Source organism: Eriocheir sinensis, chromosome 68 (genome assembly GCF_024679095.1).
Source record: "Eriocheir sinensis breed Jianghai 21 chromosome 68, ASM2467909v1, whole genome shotgun sequence".
NCBI lineage: Eukaryota > Metazoa > Arthropoda > Malacostraca > Decapoda > Varunidae > Eriocheir > Eriocheir sinensis.
The window spans coordinates 3,813,419-3,832,543 of NC_066576.1; the positions used below are offsets into that span (position 1 = coordinate 3,813,419).

Genomic DNA, 19,125 nt, shown 5'->3' on the forward strand with positions numbered 1-19,125 from the left:
GGAGATTGACATAGATGGACAGACAGGGATAGATATATAGATGGTCGTGTGTGTGTGTGTGTGTGTGTGTGTGTGTTGACGGGATAGAGAGACGGGGAGATTTACATAGATGGACAGACAGAGATAGATATATAGATGGTCGTGTGTGTGTGTGTGTGTGTGTGTGTGTGTGTGTGTGTGTGTGTGTGTGTGTGTGTGTGTGAACTGACGGAGATGTTATATATTTAGGGTTAGTATAAACAGACATACAGACAGACAGACAGACAGAGAGACGGGCAGATTTACAGAGATAGATAGATAGAGATGAAGAGACAGCTAGACGGCCAACAACACACACACACACACACACACACACACACACACACACACATATAGATAGACAGACGAATCAACAGACACATATTTATAGCTCGGTCCAGAAAAGATATCAAATAGTTATATATACACGAACACAACCCTCTTCAAAACATTCAAATTAAAGCAAAAATCTAATCGGCTATGTACTGTGTGACTCCGGCGGCCCAGGCAGACAAACACAGACAGACACCTTGTAGCATATACCCCGTGATAGACTCTCGATAACAGCCTCCATGGACACTGCGCTTAGCTTGGCACCCATCGTCCGACACCCTTATCGCCCCCAGCTGTCGCCTAATTGGTCCTGGCTATGGAAAGGGCTGACGCGCGTAGAGATAGCGAGAGAGACTATGGCCTCTTCTGTTATCGCCTCATAAGAACATAGGGAGACTGCAAGAGGCCAAATGGCTTACACATAGCAGCTCCAGGTTCCCTCCCATTACCACCAGTCATCCACATCCATGAAGCTATCAAGTCTACTCTTAAAACAAGTTATCGTAGCTATACTTACTAGCCTATATGTGATTGCTGAGTCTATTCCATTCCCCCACCACCCTATTACTAACCCGATGCCTGCCTATTTCCCTCCTAAATCTATACTTTTCTAATTTAAATCCATTACTGCGTGTTCTATCCTGCTGGCTAATTCTCAGTACTTTACTTATATCGCTAGGTCCCTCTCAGACTTTTCTTACGGGAACTCGAGAATGTTCAAGGTTAGATGGGCTAGACTACTATATGGGAGCACATCATATATATAGCAGCCTCGAAATTGAGTTTAATTAGGTGACAAAGTAATCAATAGGCTACTTAATCAATTCACGCGTCTGGACTAATTGTGTGGCTGTTATACAATGTTATCTTAATGGTCCTTCTCACCACACGCACAAAAACTAAAATCAATGTCGGCAGTTATCATACTATCTCCGTGACCTTTCTCAGCACCTGTGAGCCTCGCCTTTATCAGTGGTGCGTCTCTTATCATACACTGACCTGCCGATGGAGGGTCTGGCCGGCGTACCCTAGTGATGAACCGTCTCAGAACATTCTATGACTCTATATAATAAGGCAGACTAGATGAATTCATGGATAGTGATGTTAGATGGGGATAGGTTCACAGGAGCTGCCTTGTATAGACCAACCGGCCTCTTGCAGAGTCCTTGCGTTCTTATGTTCTTATAACTCGATTTCTCCGTGGAGGTGTCGGCCAGCAAGTGTTTATTATCAGGAAGACGATGCTGACCCAGTTTTTCTTATATATCAACGGCGTACACAATAATCAACCCTTCCAGGACATTCTGTAACTTTATTTTTACGTCGTGGCCTATTGCGCCGCTAGGCTTCTTCCCGGTGGATCCTGATGGTCGGCCCAAGGCTTCTTCCCGGTGGATCCTGATGGTCGGCCCAAGGCTTCTTCCCGGTGGATCCTGATGGTCGGCCCAAGGCTTCTTCCCGGTGGATCCTGATGGTCGGCCCAAGGCTTCTTCCCGGTGGATCCTGATGGTCGGCCCAAGGCTTCTTCCCGGTGGATCCTGATGGTCGGCCCAAGGCTTCTTCCCGGTGGATCCTGATGGTCGGTCCAAGGCTTCTTCCCGGTGGATCCTGATGGTCGGTCCAAGGCTTCTTCCCGGTGGATCCTGATGATCGGCCCAAGGCTTCTTCCCGGTGGATCCTGATGATCGGCCCAAGGCTTCTTCCCGGTGGATCCTGATGATCGGCCCAAGGCTTCTTCCCGGTGGATCCTGATGGTCGGCCCAAGGCTTCTTCCCGGTGGATCCTGATGGTCGGCCCAAGGCTTCTTCCCGGTGGATCCTGATGGTCGGTCCAAGGCTTCTTCCCGGTGGATCCTGATGGTCGGTCCAAGGCTTCTTCCCGGTGGATCCTGATGGTCGGCCCAAGGCTTCTTCCCGGTGGATCCTGATGGCCGGCCCAAGGCTTCTTCCCGGTGGATCCTGATGGCCGGCCCAAGGCTTCTTCCCGGTGGATCCTGATGGCCGGCCCAAGGCTTCTTCCCGGTGGATCCTGATGGTCGGCCCAAGGCTTCTTCCCGGTGGATCCTGATGGTCGGCCCAAGGCTTCTTCCCGGTGGATCCTGATGGCCGGCCCAAGGCTTCTTCCCGGTGGATCCTGATGGTCGGTCCAAGGCTTCTTCCCGGTGGGGCCTGATGGTCGGCCCAGCCCGTTCTGGCGCAGGCGAGTGTTTATAGTGGCGCCATCTTGCATTGGCTCATGCTGCCCTTCCGGAGCTCATCTTTAATCCTAGAATCTAGAGTCCGGGTTGATAGGTGGTCTTCTGGACAGCATGTGGGTAGTTTTAAGCCACTCGGCGGCGGTTGAAAAATCCCAGCTTGGTGGCACCGGGCGGGGATTGAACTCGCGTCCTCCTGAACGCGGGGCCGTCTCTTTAGACCTCTTCTTTTTTTTTTTTCGTTGTTGAAAGAGCGTCTAGAGGGCCTCTTTGTTCCTCTTTCTGTAGCTTGCCCTTCAGCTGCCTCTCTTGTAAAAATAAATAAATAAATAGATAAATAAATATATGAAAATCAGCTTTGGCCTTGAGCTTGGGGCAGTAGCGACAGGCGGGACGTGACAGCCGCGCATTCTAGGGTCTTTTAACACCGTGGGATAGTTATATATGCTACTTTAATGGGATTCCTACGCAAATTATATATACGCGACATTTATGGTCGTATTACAAGACATTTCCCCGACCAAGAACACATATTTGCCAAGGCTTTCGTAGGAGTTGTGGGCATTTCCAGAGGTAGTTTTATGACCCTGGTGGTAGTGTGACCCTTCTTCTGTACCATGAACTTAAAGAACCACTCATTAAAACCCGATTGATCCCCTCTTTGACCTTTAGAAATAGCTGATGTGATGTGGCAAAGTGTCTTGTTATACCAACCTAAACACGCACCCATCTGCTTATCCCTTCCTTGCTTCCCTCTCCACGCGTAGTGATGCAAAAGACTCGATCCCCGACTACTACTACTACTACTACTACTACTACTACTACTACTATTACTACTACTACTACTACTACTACTACCACTACGCTATGTACTGCCTGGGGGAAGGGATGGCATGGTCCTCCCTTCTTCAATACTACTTTTACTACTACTACTACTACTACTACTACTACTACTACTGCAACCATTCGGCATTTCCAGAGGTACATCTATGACCCTGGTGGTAGTTTGACCCTTCTTCTGTACCGTATACGCAAAAAAACATCCATGAAAACCCGATTAATCTCCATTTTGGCCTTGGGATATAAATGGTATAGGAGGTGGAAGGGTCTACGATTACCGACCCTGCCTGTACCCCTCTCCAGTGTGCCAGATGGTGCAGAGGAAATTTCAGTAGATTATTGCGAGAAAATTCAGTAGGTAGGTAAATATTCGGTAGACGCACTTAAATATATACGTAGTGGTTCTTGAGATAAATATGTTATGTAGATATAATTAAGTTAAAAAGCATTATATCAGTATTTTTTTTATAACTATTTGGTGAAAATTTGGAAAAGCGATCGATATACAAATTAATTGAAATTATTCATGAGATTGATCAATTATTTCTGAGATTCATGAAAATTTCAGTAGATTTCATTATATTTCGGTAGATCTGGCGACACAGCCCCTCTGACACTCCTGACACCGGTAGACTCAACTCACCTCCGTCCTTGGGCAGTATCGTCTAACCCAGTGATGTCCAAACTTTTTCGCCTATTGTATCCTTTATTATCTTCTATTTTTTTTACGTCTATGCCTATAGCGCCGGTAGGGTTCCTTGAGGGGCCTGGATGGTATTCGGCCCCAGCCCGTCATGGCGCAGGCAAGTGTTTATAGTGGCGCCATCTTCTCTTGGCTCATGCTGCCCCCCGGAACTCCTTGATTCGCTTGGACGGTTTCCTCTATAGAGTCCGGGTTGATGGGTGGTGTTCAGGACAGCATGTGGGTAGTTTTAAGCCACTCGGCGGTGACTGAAAAATCCCAGGTGGTAGCGTGGGGATTCGAACTCGCGTCGTCCATCACGCGGTGAATGTGGGCCCAGCACGCTACCACTCAGCCACCGCCTACTACTGTTCCGTACCCCTGATTAAACTCAATTATATCATATTATATTGTATTTAGGTACACGTTGGTACATTACGCGTCCTTCCTACATATATATAGATACCCATCCCTCCCTCTCTCTTTTCCTTCATAGAACATGGGAAGTTTTTGGTGTGTGTGTGTGTGTGTGTGTGTGTGTCACCCTGTCACCTAAACCCTACCCCCTTGCCTCATCCTGCCCCCTAAACCCTGCCTTCTCCCTCACCCTGTCTCCATGGTAGGCTCAATTTCACCTCCGTCCTCAGGCAAAGTGTCCCCTATCCCATGTCCCTTCCCTCACCCTGTCACCTAAACCCTACCACCTTGCCTCACCCTGCCCCCTAAACCCTGCCTTCTCCCTCACCCTGTCTCCATGGTAGGCTCAACTTCACCTCCGTCCTTAGGCAAAGTGTCCCCTATCCCATGTCCCTTCCCTCACCCTGTCATCTAAACCCTGCCCCCTTGCCTCACCCGGTCTCCATGGTAGGCTTAACTTTTCTATCCTTAGGTAGTGTCCCTCCCTTCCTCACCCTATCCCTTAATCCCCCCCCGCCGGCATATGACCACAGATGTTGCGCCGACTAAACGAAACTTTCCTTTAACCCCTCCCTCTAAACTCCCACCCACCCACGGGAAGCCGGTGTAATGTAAACGTGGCTGGCTGTGTCCGTAGACTTTTCCGCGTCACCCCGCCCATAGCACATTATTGGTCTTGCTGGCATTGGAAAGTTGTGCTATTCTGGTGGTAATCTTGCTCGGCACCTTCTGAGGACTAGTCTGCTGCTGCTAAACGTGGTAGAAGGTTCCCCGAGGTTTTGTCGCTGAAGTATTGGGTAAGATTTGTTATGTACGCTCCAGAAAAATGTTGGAAACTTTGCCTAGTGAACTGTGATGTTGTTTTGTTACGAAATACGAACATTTGGAAGACGAGTGAGTGATACTTATACAACAACTACAGCTGCTACTACTACTACTACTACTACTACTACTAATTCTATAATCCCAGTCATAACCTTGGGAGCACAAACACTCAGGGTAATGAATCACGTCAGTATATATAAAATAGTCTATATTTCCTTAGCTTATAAATTTGTAAGGGATGCTTGGAAAAAAAAAAAAAAAAATAAATAAATAAAAAAATAAAGAGTAGAGTGATCGAACTTGACAAGACCTTAAAATACTCCAGGAAATACAAACGTTGAATTCCGGGAGAAGAGTCGAGTGAATGGAGATTAGTTTTATTAGTGGTGATGGGAGTGAACTGAACCGCTGTGCACACGAACCTATACCAGTTAGGCCTATGCTCTTACACGCTTCAAGGCTCTCACACACACACACACACACACACACACTTTCAACAAGGCTTTCATAGAGGTTGTTGTGTTAGTAGTATTTCCAGGGTGGGAGGAGGGACACATAGGAAGGAAGGAAGGAGAAGGAGAGAAAAGGGAGAAGGGAGGACATACTGAGGGAGGGAGAAGGGAGGACAGACTGAGGGAGGGAGAGGAGGAGCAAGAGGGGGAGAAGGGAGGACAGTTTGAGGGAGGAAAGGAGGAAGGAAGGGAGGAGAGAAGAGAAACTTTACCTGCCCAGTGGAGTGACCTGGAAATTAAGCCTTCTCCTCTTCCTCCTCTTATTCTTCTTCTTCCACCTTCTCCTCCTCTTCCTCTTCCTCTTCTTCTTCCTCCTCCTCTTCTTCTTCCTCTTCCTCATCCTCTTCCTCTTCTTCTTCTTCCTCCTTCTCCTCCTCTTCCTCTTCCTCCTCCTCCTCTTCCTCTTCTTCTTCCTCTTCCTCTTCTTCTTCCTCTTCCTCTTCTTCTTCTTCCTCCTTCTCCTCCTCCTCCTCTTCCTCTTCCTCTTCTTCTTCCTCTTCCTCTTCTTCTTCCTCTTCCTCTTCTTCTTCTTCTTCTTCTTCTTCTTCCTCCTCCTCCTCTTCCTCTTCCTCTTCTTCTTCCTCCTCCTCTTCTTCTTCCTCTTCTTCTTCTTCCTCTTCTTCTTCCTCTTCCTCTTCTTCCTCCTCCTCTTCTTCCTTCTTCTCCTCCTCTTCCTCTTCCTCCTCCTCCTCCAGTTTTATGCTTTTCTTTCCTTCTTTTTCACCATGAACACCAAAAACCACTCATGACAACCCGACTAATCTCCCTCGTGGCCTTGATGAACAGTTTTTGTGGGAGCCGGAAGCATCTGAGAGCACAGGCCTTAGCACACTGAGAGTATAAAGTCTTAAGTATCTTACAAATAACATTCTACATTATGCGGATGAGCTAACATGTCCTCCTCCTCCTCCTTCTCCTCGACCAGCCGAGAGTGGTGAGCTATACTGAGGGGATGCTGAGATTGTCACTGTGCCATGCGAAACAAAGAACACAAGAACATAAGAACGTAAGGAGTCTACAAGGGGCCGATGAAAGAGTGTTTGCCATGGTAGGGCTGAAAACTGTCATCCATTCCCAGTTGTTAAATGGAAAGGGCAAACTGCTGTAACTCTCCTCCCTGCATTGTTGAAAGACCAAGAGTGACCAGGAAGGGACTCAATGCAATGGTTCAACTGGAGACTCTTAGGGCTGTATTATAAGACATTTCGTTGACCAAAAACACCTATTTGACAAGGCTTTTGTAGGAGTTGTGGGCATTTCCAGGGATAGCTTTATGACCCTGGTGGTAGTTTGACCCTTCCTCTATACCATGAACCTGAAGAAACACTCATAAGAACCCGACTGACCCCCTCTCTGACCTTTAGAAATAGATGATGTGAGGAGCGAAAGTGTCTTGGAATACCAACCTCATTGTGTAAAGGCAAGTTCTTGAAGGGAATGGGACAACAGCATTATAGATCTTCCCTCACAGTGTTTGAAGGCAGGGAGACAGCGCACAAAGACAAGAGTGACCAGGAAGGGACTCAATGCAATGGTTCAACTGGAGACTCTTGTTGTGTAAAGGCAAGTTCTTGAAGGGAATGGGACAACAGCATTATAGATCTTCCCTCACAGTGTTTGAAGGGAGACAGACCAAGACCAAGAGTGACCAGGAAGGGACTCTATGCAATGGTTCAACTGGAGACTTCTATGTTGAGGCCAGTTCTTGAAGGGAATGGAATGAATTATATATAAGTAGTTTATTCCTGTATGGTAACTGCATATGTGTCATTTTTATAGGAGCGTGTTGCTGTTCTCGTGTGCAGTCTTCACAATCCTGTTCAGCCGCTGCTTCGCTTCCTCTACCGTATAGCGTAAATAAATGACTACAAAATATAAATAAGTAGTTTATTCATGTATTGTCTCTGTGCGTCCTGAAGAACTGACGTAACACTGCGACACACGGCCTTCTGCTAGCGGCGACCAGCAATGCCAAACTGTCCTACACACCTTATTGCATATTAGTTCTATTTTTTCTTGCTAAAATTTCTACCATTCGGGTTTCCATGACTTATACGAATGACTGTGAATGGATAAACTTGGAGCAAAACATCGTAACTGAGAGCATTAGAAAGATTATGACAAGGTATTTTTGTAGTTTCTGACTGATATCTATCGCAAAAACAAACAAACATCACTAAATAAAAGTTTTAACGCTGACTTTAATGTTCTTCTGTTATTTGTGTTGGTACGAGAGTTTGAGGCTTAAAAATGATGTATACAATGTGGTGAATATGATAATCTGGCAATGCTGGCGATGACAACCTTGAAATCCGAGCATGACTAAATATAACACTTGCATTACAAAAATAAACCATAGGAGTACGAAACGTCACTATTGAGATGAGAAGGGAAGTGAGTTGTGTTGTGCTGGGAAGTAAAGAATCTTGCTGAGGGAGCGCCAAAGGGGGTGGGAGCGTCCAATGTTTGTGATGGTAATTAATGCTTGCTGAGGGAAATGCTTGCTGAGGGAAATGCTTGCTGAGGGAAATGCTTGCTGAGGGAAATGCTTGCTGAGGGAAATGTTTGCAGAGGGAAATGCTTGCTGAGGGAAATGCTTGCTGAGGGAAATGCTTGCTGAGGGAAATGTTTGCAGGGGGAAATGCTTGCTGAGGGAAATGCTTGCTGAGGGAAATGCTTGCTGAAGGAAATGCTTGCTGAAGGAAATGCTTGCTGAGGAAATGACAAATGGGGGGACTGTTCACTGTTTGTGCTGGTAAATAATGATTGCTGAGGGAAATGCTTGCTCAGGGAAATGATTGCTGAGGAAATGACAACTGGGGGGATCGTCCACTGTTTGTGCTGGTAAATAATGATTGCTGAGGGAAATGCTTGCTCAGGGAAATGATTGCTGAGGGAAATGCTTGCTCAGGGAATGCCAAATGAGAGGATCACCCAATGTTTGTGCTTGCTGAGGGAGTGCCAAACAGCAGGTGGGGAGGGGGGGGGGTCATCCAATCTTGCTGAAGTGCCAAGAGGAGGCAGGATACCCATTACAGACCTATACACAGACACACACACACACACACCCTACATATCCTACCTGCTACCCCAGACACATGCTCACAGTGGTACACCTTCACAGCATCACACACACACACACACACACATAGCCTGTATATACACACACCCAGCGTTGCAGAGAGAGGCTGGCCCAGTGGATTGTGTCAGAAGGAGTGCATATGTGAGGTGACAGCAACATCTGTGACACAGGAAGCTGTTTGTACAAGATATATATGGAATGTACATGTCGGATAGGTGTATATGTGAACTACTCTCGTCATTAAGGAAAACCATGCCAGCCACCAGTTCCATGATCTTATAAAAATATGAGGAATGTTAAGAAATGTGACAAACTGACATTTCCAGCGCAGAAACATTGTAGGAATTTAAAGGTCGGGTCGTCAAGGATTTATACAAGACTGTCGTAGGGAAACACAATAAAACGGGAGGTCAGGGCATAGAGGATGACCTTTAGACCTTACTAGTGACCTGCAGGAACTCAAAAGTGTTCAAATTATAGAATGTGAAGGAGGACATTTCCAGCGCAGGAACATTATGGAAATTTAAAGGTCGGGTCGTCAAGGATTTATAAAAGACTGTCGTAAGGCAACACAATAAAAACAGAAAGGTCAGGGCACAGAGGATGACCTTTAGACCCTACTAGTGACCTGCAAAAACTCAAAAGTGTTCAAAATACAAACATTATAGAAATTTAAAGGTCGCGTCGTCAAGGATTTATACAAGACTGTCATAAAGAAACACAATAAAAACAGAGAGGTCAGGGCATAGAGCATGACCTTTAGACCTTACTAGTGACCTGCAAAAACTCAAAAGTGTTCAAAATACAAACATTATAGAAATTTAAAAGTCGGGTCGTCAAGGATTTATACAAGACTGTCGTAAGGAAACACAATAAAAACAGAAAGGTCAGGGCATAGAGGATGACCTTTAGACCTTACTAGTGACCTGCGAAAACTCAAGTGTTCAAAATACAAACATTATAGAAAATTAAAGGTTGGGTCGTCAAGGATTTATACAAGACTGTCGTAAGGAAACACAATAAAAACAGAAAGGTCAGGGCATAGAGGATGACCTTTAGACCCTACTAGCAACCTGCAAGAACTCAAAAGTGTTCAAAATACAAACATTATAGAAATTTAAAAGTTGGGTCATCAAGGATTTATACAAGACTGTCGTAAGGAAACACAATAAAAACAGAAAGGTCAGGGCATAGAGGATGACCTTTAAACTCTACTAGCAACCTGCAAGAACTCAAAAATGTTCAAAATATAAAATGTTAGGAAGGAGTTTAAATCACTAATTGGGGCGCTAAAATATATCACTGCAGGAAAATACAATAGTTTGATGGTACAGAAATCACCTCTAATATATATATCCCACTACGTATGTATTATATGGTGAAGTTGACAGGTTAGGAACACAAATCAATAGGTTCTCTACACACAGCACAAGCCTAGGACTTTACGCTAACCTAACCCGACCACTCACCCGTCACCGCCAGCCCTGACCCAGCGGTAGCGAGCACTGGGCTGGCTACCGGGAATGTTGAGGCACACACACACACACTCACACACACACACACACATGAATTCTTAGTTTACATAGTTTACATACGGTATAGAAGTAAGAAGTTGATAAAACTGTTGATAATACATGGTTTATTTGCCTCGTATATTCATGCAAAAGCCAACACTTTGAAACCACTCCTGTAGGGTCAAATTTTCCGTGCATTTTTCAACCAACATATCCATATTTTTTTAGCTTGACTTTTACACGAGTCTAAATTTATCTGCCTCATATGTTCATGCAAAAGCCAACACTTTGAAACCACTCCGGTAGGGCCAAATTTTCCATGGACGCCACACTCTCAGGGGCTGGTCTGCACTTTTCAACCAATATATCCATGTTCTTTTTAGCTTGACTTTTACACGAGTCTAAATTTATCTGCCTCGTATGTTCATGCAAAAGCCAACACTTTGAAACCACTCCGGTAGGGCCAAATTTTCCATGGACGCCACACTTTCAGGGGCTGGTCTGTATCATTTAACCAACATATCCATAGTTTTTAGCTTGACCTTTACACGAGTCTATATTTATCTGCCTCATATATTCGTGCAAAACCCAAAACTTTAAACTCATTCCTGTTGGGTCAAATTTTCCATGGACGTCACACTCCTATGGGCTATTAACTAACTATTAACCAACTATTAACCAACACAACTGTAGTTTTTCAGCTTGACTTCTACACGAGTCTATACAGCAGGCCAAGCTTACATTTCCTGGAAGCTGCACACACACACACACACACACACACACACACACACACACACACACACACACACACACTCAGCACAGGGCATTATTCCAGCTCTGTCAAGCTTGAAGAAATACTTTCCTCGGCAGCGAGTCAACCTGATGCAGGTTTGTTAAAGCTGAGAGATCCATCGCTCTTTTTCACAAACTGTCCCTGACCTATGAACAGGGACCTCCTTGCGGCAGCCTGGAGCCTCCGCTGGTCCAAAAGAGCAATGTAAGAAAGGGTCATCATCGTGAAACTGTCCCTGACCTATGAACAGGGACCTCCTCGCAGCAGCCCGGAGCCTCCGCTGGTCCAAAAGAGCAATGTAAGAAAGGGTCATCATCATGAAACTGTCCCTGACCTATGAACAGGGACCTCCTCGCGGCAGCCCGGAGCCTCCGCTGGTCCAAAAGAGCAATGTAAGAAAGGGTCATCATCGTGTATACTGGTGGAAAGGTCGACGTTTTGGGGGTCACTGTCCTTAAGGTCAAGATTAGGTCATGTACACTAAGTTTCTAGGGGGATACTCTAACTTCTGCTACCACTATGACTACTACTACTACAACTACTACTACTAATCTTACCCTTCCTCCTCCTACTACAACTACTACTACTATAATTTACCTACACCTAATTTCCATTCCTCAATCAAGCTTACCGAAGCCTTGAGAGAGGGACGACTTTCACTAAACTTCTACACGAGCAAGTCCCAAATATATGCACCAATTAGCAACTTAAAGTATAATAATAAAAGAACTCTTCGATCTCCGTCACGTCACGATAATACTCTCAATAAAACCGTCTTTGTCCGTTTATACAAAAAGGTCGGGAAGAAACATCGGAAAAACGGAAAGGTCGGGGGGTGGAAGATTTATAAGACCGTCGTAAGGAATCGTAATAAGAACGGAAAGGTCGGGATACAAAGCGTCGTAGAGAAATAAAATAAGAGAAAGGTCGGGGTACAAAGCCATCGTGAAGAAACATTGTAAAAACTTAAAGGTCAAGGCATGGAGAATATATTTACTATACAAGACCGTCGCAAATGATCATAATAAAAACAGAAAGGTCGAGATACAAAACCGTCGTAATATAAATATAAAGGTCGGGACGTGAGAGGCTTTATACAAGACCGCCGTAAGGAATCGTAATAAAAACATAAAGGTCACGATACAAAACCATCATAAAGAAACATTATAAAAAATTAAAGGTCGGGCCGTGAGAGGCTTTATACAAGACCGCCGTAAGGAAACACAATAAAACCAGAAAGGTCGAGGTGTGGAAACAGAAAGGTCAGGGTGTGGAAACAGAAAGGTCAGCGCATGGAAACAAAAAGGTCAGGGCGTGGAAACAGAAAGGTCAGGGCATGGAAACAGAAAGGTCAGGGCATGGAAACAGAAAGGTCAGGGCATGGAAACAGAAAGGTCAGGGCATGGAAACAAAAAGGTCAGGGTGTGGAAACAGAAAGGTCAGGGCATGGAAACAAAAAGGTCAGGGTGTGGAAACAGAAAGGTCAGGGCATGGAAACAAAAAGGTCAGGGTGTGGAAACAGAAAGGTCAGGGCATGGAAACGTTTTAACAGAAAGGTCGGGGCATGGACGACTCACACAAGACCATCATAAGAAAACACAATAAAAACAGAAAGGTCAGGGCACGGAGGACGACCTTTAGGCTCTACTTGCGACCTGTGAGAACTCTTCAATGTCCGAGTCGCCAGAGTCCGGGGCGTCATGGTCAAGGTCTTCGGTCGCAAGCTTCTCAAATCCGTGGTGCTTGTTTATCAGTGACCCGATGTTGAGGCCCTTGTCGCGCTTCCTGGGGTGCCGCAGCAGTGACCCCAGCGACCCGTTGTTCATGTTGTGCACATTGAGCCGACCTGTTCACAAAGATAAAATAAAATAGAACAGCCATTAGTTTTATGTACGTAGTCAAGTATTATTTTTTCCAAGTCAACAGGGGCGTAGCTGGTTACAGTGGGGGGACAATGGGGTGGGTGGGGAGCGAAGCGAGACTATTCAGCTGGGTGGTGTATGGTATGGGGTGACCACCCCAAGAAAATTTTTGAAATTTGAGCTTTTTTTAGGATTACTGTGAGGCCAATTATAGGTGGTAAACTAAATAATATGGGTGGTTTAACATTAAGCATCTGTGTATAGCATAAGTATATATATATAATAGGGGGTAACAATTCAATTTTCCTTGCTCTCTCTTCGTAAGAGCGTGATATTTAACCATAATATTTATTATTTTGGGGGACAGAGAACATTGTATCCCCCCTAACTCAAACTTTGGAAGGGACACGAGTTTCGCCCCTGCAAGTCAACAGTAATCTTCTATCTCTCTCCTTATTTCCCTTATTCCATAACTACTTGACTGAATGCCTTGTCTATCTTTGCCTCTAAGACCCATTTTGTAAGCCTTTATCTAGTATTTATATGATGCCTCTTCCTATGCCTCCACCTCACACCCAACATTGCTACAGCCATGGATGAAGAGACTGAGGGTTCTAATACATAATGCCTATGGATGACTAGACAAGCTATAGATATAAAGACAGACAGTTCCTAATACATGCTGCCCTCTTCCTATACCTCCACCTCACACCCAACATTGCTACAGGTAGGGATGGAAACACAGATGGTTCTAATACGTAATGCCTCTGGATGAACGGACAAGCTAAAGACACAAAGGGCCATATTACACGTCAAATTCAAGAAGTTTTGGGTCCCTGCAAAGGTCGGTTTAGGGGCCATTCTGCAAGTCCAATCCAAGAAGTTTTGGGTCCCTACAGAGTTCGGGATGAATAACTCTATAGGGACCCGAAACTTCTCAGATTGGAGTTGTAATATGGCCCTTAAACCAACCTTTGTAGGGACCCAAAACTTCTTGGATTCGACTTGTAATACGGCCCAAAGACAGACAGCTCCTAACACATGCTCCCCTCTTCCTATACCTCCACACCACACCCAACATTTTCAGAGCCAAGAACACAGAGACAGACGATGCGTACCAGTCCTGCGAGCCCTGATGATGAGGGTGAGGACGGTGAGGACGATGATGGGGATGGTGAGCAGCCCCAGCACCACCGTCGACACCCCCACCGAGGACCAGTTGGCGATGTAGAGGAGAGAGGGATGTCCTGCCTTGGCCGGGGCTGCGGGAGATGAGACAAGCTGAATGGGTCACTCAAGGCAATATTAGGATGAGCGATGACTATTACAGAGAAGAGGAGCGTCAGTGCACCTCTCAAACCAACATCAATGTGTGGCTTCAGCTTCTTCCTATATCTGCCTGCTTATTATAGCTTTTTTTCTCTTTTTTTTTCTCTATCTCTATATCTTTCTATCCTTAATTCTTTTTTCTTTTCCCCTGTCTATCTATCAACCTATCATTCTCTTTTATCCATCTTTCGTTCTTTCTTTCTTCTTGTACGAAAACGACTCATCAGGACATGGCGTAACGTCCTCCAGTAAGGCACCCACTATCCCCCCTCACAGCCCTTCACACCCACCTTCTGTCCTTTCAGCAATAACAATAACAATAATAGTAACAATAGTGATGTGGCTCTGCAGACGCCTTGTGCTCACCCTCATGACTCTCCTCGGCCTTCACCGGGGATGGGGTCAGCTTGGACGCACTGAGGGCCTTCGCTTCCGGCTTGATGGCTGAACCTGGTGACAAACACAGGGAACCAAGAGTTAGTCTGTAGCGAGTTTGACGCAACACAAAAATGACCATGGTTTGAGACTCCTAAAAGTTACAGACACAGTACTAACTAATCCTGTAACAATACCAAACATGCTGGAGCTGGTAATCTTAGCAATGAAGTGAGCATTAACATGAAGCTGTCATTTCAGTAAGCAGTTGACAGTCACATCAACACATGCATTTCTTTTACCCACATTTAAGTCTGAATCTTAAGTCATTGATGTTGTGTCACTAACATCACTGAGGCCACTGAAGCTCCTATTCTTAACCCGGTAGCAGCGACGGGCCAAATTTGTGGCTTTACCGTGTAGCAGTGACGGGCCAAATTTGTGGCTTTACCGTGTAGCAGTGACAGGCCAAATTTGTGGCTTTACCATGTAGCAGTGACGGGCCAAATTTGTGGCTTTACCGTGTAGCAGTGACGGGCCAAATTTGTGGCTTTACCGTGTAGCAGCGACGGGCCAAATTTGTGCCATGATACAAACTGATCACAAATGCATTGATATATATTATGAAATGGTTTGTGTGAGTGATGATTTTTTCTCATTATTCTTGTTGAGGAGCCTTTAAGAAACATGATCCCCACTGCTACCACCGGGTTAAACGTATCAGCATCCCAGAACGCCCATTTGAAAAGCCCCTCGTAAAAGTTGCTGGGATTTCTCTGGATTGCTTTGTGATCCTATTGATAGTTTTACAAGACTTTTGCACCTTGACCATGAGAAAACACCCAAGAAAACCTCGTTAACCTTCTCTGCGGCCTTGGGAAATAGGGACGAATCATAAGTTGAATCCTAGAAGTTTTGGGTTCCTACAAAGGTCAGCTGGGGGGTGTATTACCAGTCCAATCCTAGAAGTTTTGGGTTCCTACAACGGTCAGCTGGGGGGTGTATTACCAGTCCAATCCTAGAAGTTTTGGGTTCCTACAACAGTCAGCTGGGGGGTGTATTACCAGTCCAATCCTTGAAGTTTTGGGTTCCTACAATGGTCAGCTGAGGGGCGTGTTACCAGTCCAATCCTAGAAGTTTTGGGTTCCTACAAAGGTCAGCTGGGGGGTGTATTACCAGTCCAATCCTAGAAGTTTTGGGTTCCTACAACGGTCAGCTGGGGGGTGTATTACCAGTCCAATCCTAGAAGTTTTGGGTTCCTACAACGGTCAGCTGGGGGGCGTGTTACCAGTCCAATCCTAGAAGTTTCAGGTCCCGACAGAATTATTCATCCTGAACTCTGTGGGGACCTGAAACTTCTCGGACTGGACTAATAACAAGGCCCCTAAACCGACCTTTGTAGGGACCCGAAACTTCTTGGATTCGACTTGTAATACGGCCCATATATAGTTGTAGTGAGAGCTGACATGCTTCAGAATAGGAACCTGAGGGCGGCTGTCAGGGGTCATCTTACCTTCTGAGCGCTGTGTCCGGCCGTCATGTCTTGTCTTGGTCCCACTCTGTCACACTGGTTAATAGGCCATACACTGACTCTCACTAACAGACTCTTGCACTAACAGACACTACAACAATAAATACAGAAATAACAACCATCTTCACACTGTACAGTATTAAGATCACAAGGGGAGTGGATCGTCTATATGGAGTTTAAACCCAGACCCAGAGATGAGTTAATAGCCCTTTTGTTAGCCTTAAGAAGTAACCATTTATAACAACCATCTTCACACTGTACAATATTAAGATCACAAGGGGAGTGGATCGTCTATATGGAGTTTAAACCCAGACCCAGAGATGAGTAAATAGCCCTTTTGTTAGCCTTAAGAAGTAACCATTTATAACAACCATCTTCACACTGTACAGTATTAAGATCACAAGGGGAGTGGATCGTCTATATGGAGTTTAAGCCCAGACCCAGAGATGAGTAAATAGCCCTTTTGTTAGCCTAAAGAAGTAACCATTTATAACAACCATATTCACACTGTACAATATTAAGATCACAAGGGGAGTGGATGGCCGTCTATATGGAGTTTAAACCCAGACCCAGAGATGAGTAAATAGCCCTTTTGTTATGTTTAAGAAATCAACATACTATTTTGTAGGTGAGAAATATCAAAGTGCTGTTAATATTTACTTTATTTTTGTATCTTAACCCGATTTTCCAGTGCCATTTGTTTCTCTAATCTTCTTTTTTTATTATTATTATCATTATTTTTTTTTACGTTTACGCCCATCGCGCCGGTAGGGTTGCTTGAGGGGCCTGGATGGCAGTTGTCCCCAGCCCGTCATGGCGCAGGCAAGTGTTTATAGTGGTGCCATCTTCTCTTGAAAATAAATGTTTAAGTTCTTATTCTATTTCTTGACAATATTTAGTTTATCTTTATATCTTAACTTAACTTTCCAGTGCTATTTCTTTCTCTAATCTTCTTTTTCTTTGTTGAATATCCTTGTTTACTTTCTTTTCCTATATCTTGACAATATTTACTTTATCTTTATATCTTAACCCGACTGTCCAGTGTCATTCCCTTCTCTAATCTTCTTCTTATCTCATCATTCTTATCATTCTATATATTTCCATAATGCTTATACTACCAAGGTTATGACCCCACTAGGCCCATGAGTGGAGGCCTATAAATAAATCTTAAACAAACTTAACTAGTGATATGTTATAAAGTACATATCTAACATTCCCTTCCTGTACGCTATCCACTATTGCTATATGAAGATTGAGGGTTTTGGAAGCATAACGCACTTCTATAAACACAACAATGAATAATAATAATAAATAATGTATGAACAGAGAATGAATGGAAATGTTCTCTCTAAAATAACGTACTCTGTCCTCTGTCCAATGCTCATCCAATCCCATCAATGCCAGGTCTTCCAGTATACACCTTCTCCACATTTTCCTAGGCCTACCAACTGGTCTCCTTCCTTCTACCTCCAATCTACTCTGTCTTCCGCCCAATGCTCATCCAATCCCATCAATGCCAAGTCTTCCTGTGTACACCTTCTCCACATTTTCCTAGGCCTACCAAATGGTCTCCTTCCTTCTACCTCCAATCTCTCCACAACTCCCATCAACAGTAAATAACAGTAAATAATATAATATACTCTCTAAAATAATTTGAACCTATAAACATAACAACAGTAAATAATATAATAAATAATGAGTGTACAGAGAATGAGTGAATATGTGCTCTCTAAAATAACGTGAACCTAAGTATTTTTGTCGGGTCTAAAAATGACGTGATGCGCTGGAGGACTGTGCGACGCCTGGCCTTGGTGGGGGGCGCTCCGTTCTCTGGGGCGACACACACGGGGGGGGCACATTAGTCAACACACCAACACACATGCTCACAACACCACATATCCTCACAGTAAAACACACCAACACACATGCTCACAACACCACATATTCTCACAGTAAAACACACCAACACACATGCTCACAACACCACATATTCTCACAGTAAAACACACCAACACACATGCTCACAACACCACATATTCTCACTGTAAGACACACCAACACACATGCTCACAACACCACATATCCTCACAGTAAGACACACCAACACACATGCTCACAACACCACATATTCTCACGGTAAGACACATCAACACACATGTCCACAACACCACATATTCTCACAGTAAGACACACTAACACATGCCCACAACACCACATATCCTCACAGAAGGACACACAACACCACACAACACCACACACTCTCCACCTGAAATTGACCTCTCTCTTGGCAATTCTACTTTTGTGAGAGTGGCGATTAGCAGGCTTTTTTTTTTTCTCCCTTTTTTTGTTGGCCTTCAGCCGCATCTTGAAGTAAAAAAAAAATCTTTACAGCCCTTAGCGGTGAACTATACATGCACAGAACACATCAGCTCCTCAAGACTCACTGTTCTCAAATTTCCACAGCCTGTTGGGGCCGATCTCCGCCACGTAGACCACCCGGCCGTCAGGGGAGACTACAATGTCGTGGGGGTTGCTCAGGCCCTGGAGAGAGAGGGTGTTAGGGATGTCAGAAGCACACACAGTCAATGCTCAAGTATGACATGTATGAGAGGAAAAATGAATGTAGGGTTTTAATATCCACAGCCAGAGGTACAGAGCATTGAGGTAGAGGAGGCAATAGCGAATTTGAGAAGGGAAGGGAAGGGAAGGGAAGGTAAGGTAAGGTAAAGTAAGGGAAGGGAAGGTAAGGGAAGGGAAGAGAATGTAAGGGAAGGGAAGGGAAGGAAAGGGAAGGGAAGGGAAGGGAAGGGAAGGGAAG

At 44.8% G+C, this 19,125-nt stretch overlaps 1 protein-coding gene and 2 long non-coding RNA genes across 25 annotated transcripts in view; 1 reads left to right on the top strand and 2 right to left on the bottom strand.

Annotated features, from left to right (window-relative positions):
* Positions 1–7,694: 7,694 nt before the first annotated feature.
* LOC126988154 (uncharacterized) lies at positions 7,695–11,691 on the bottom strand. Of its 6 annotated transcripts, XR_007741643.1 has the most exons (4): positions 11,545–11,691; positions 10,126–11,450; positions 9,681–9,976; positions 7,695–9,531 (listed from the first exon to the last, which is right to left on the bottom strand). It is a non-coding gene; the product is annotated as an uncharacterized LOC126988154 (long non-coding RNA). The 6 variants fall into 6 exon arrangements; XR_007741641.1 differs by having other exon boundaries at positions 7,695–9,976; positions 10,126–11,356; XR_007741645.1 differs by having other exon boundaries at positions 7,695–9,829.
* Positions 9,395–12,752, top strand: LOC126988152 (uncharacterized). Of its 8 annotated transcripts, XR_007741639.1 has the most exons (4): positions 9,395–9,491; positions 9,641–9,789; positions 10,086–12,494; positions 12,539–12,752. It is a non-coding gene; the product is annotated as an uncharacterized LOC126988152 (long non-coding RNA). The 8 variants fall into 8 exon arrangements; XR_007741634.1 differs by lacking the exons at positions 9,395–9,491; positions 9,641–9,789 and adding an exon at positions 9,496–9,640; XR_007741637.1 differs by lacking the exon at positions 9,395–9,491 and having other exon boundaries at positions 9,647–9,789; positions 10,086–12,516; positions 12,561–12,752.
* The window catches only part of LOC126988149 (peptidyl-glycine alpha-amidating monooxygenase B-like), an 81,669-nt gene continuing 75,220 nt past the window's right edge, over positions 12,677–19,125 (bottom strand). For 8 of the 11 annotated variants that reach the window (XM_050845994.1, XM_050845991.1, XM_050845995.1 and 5 more), the window contains 4 exons: positions 18,752–18,848; positions 14,768–14,851; positions 14,191–14,334; positions 12,677–13,056 (listed from right to left, as the gene is read on the bottom strand). In XM_050845994.1, coding sequence (XP_050701951.1) covers positions 12,848–13,056; positions 14,191–14,334; positions 14,768–14,851; positions 18,752–18,848 — 534 coding nt within the window. In that variant the 3' untranslated portion in view covers positions 12,677–12,847. Of the gene's footprint in view, positions 13,057–14,190; positions 14,335–14,767; positions 14,852–16,951; positions 18,138–18,751; positions 18,849–19,125 lie in introns of those variants that run through there. The other 3 variants (XR_007741631.1, XR_007741630.1, XM_050845993.1) reach the window with 3 other exon arrangements.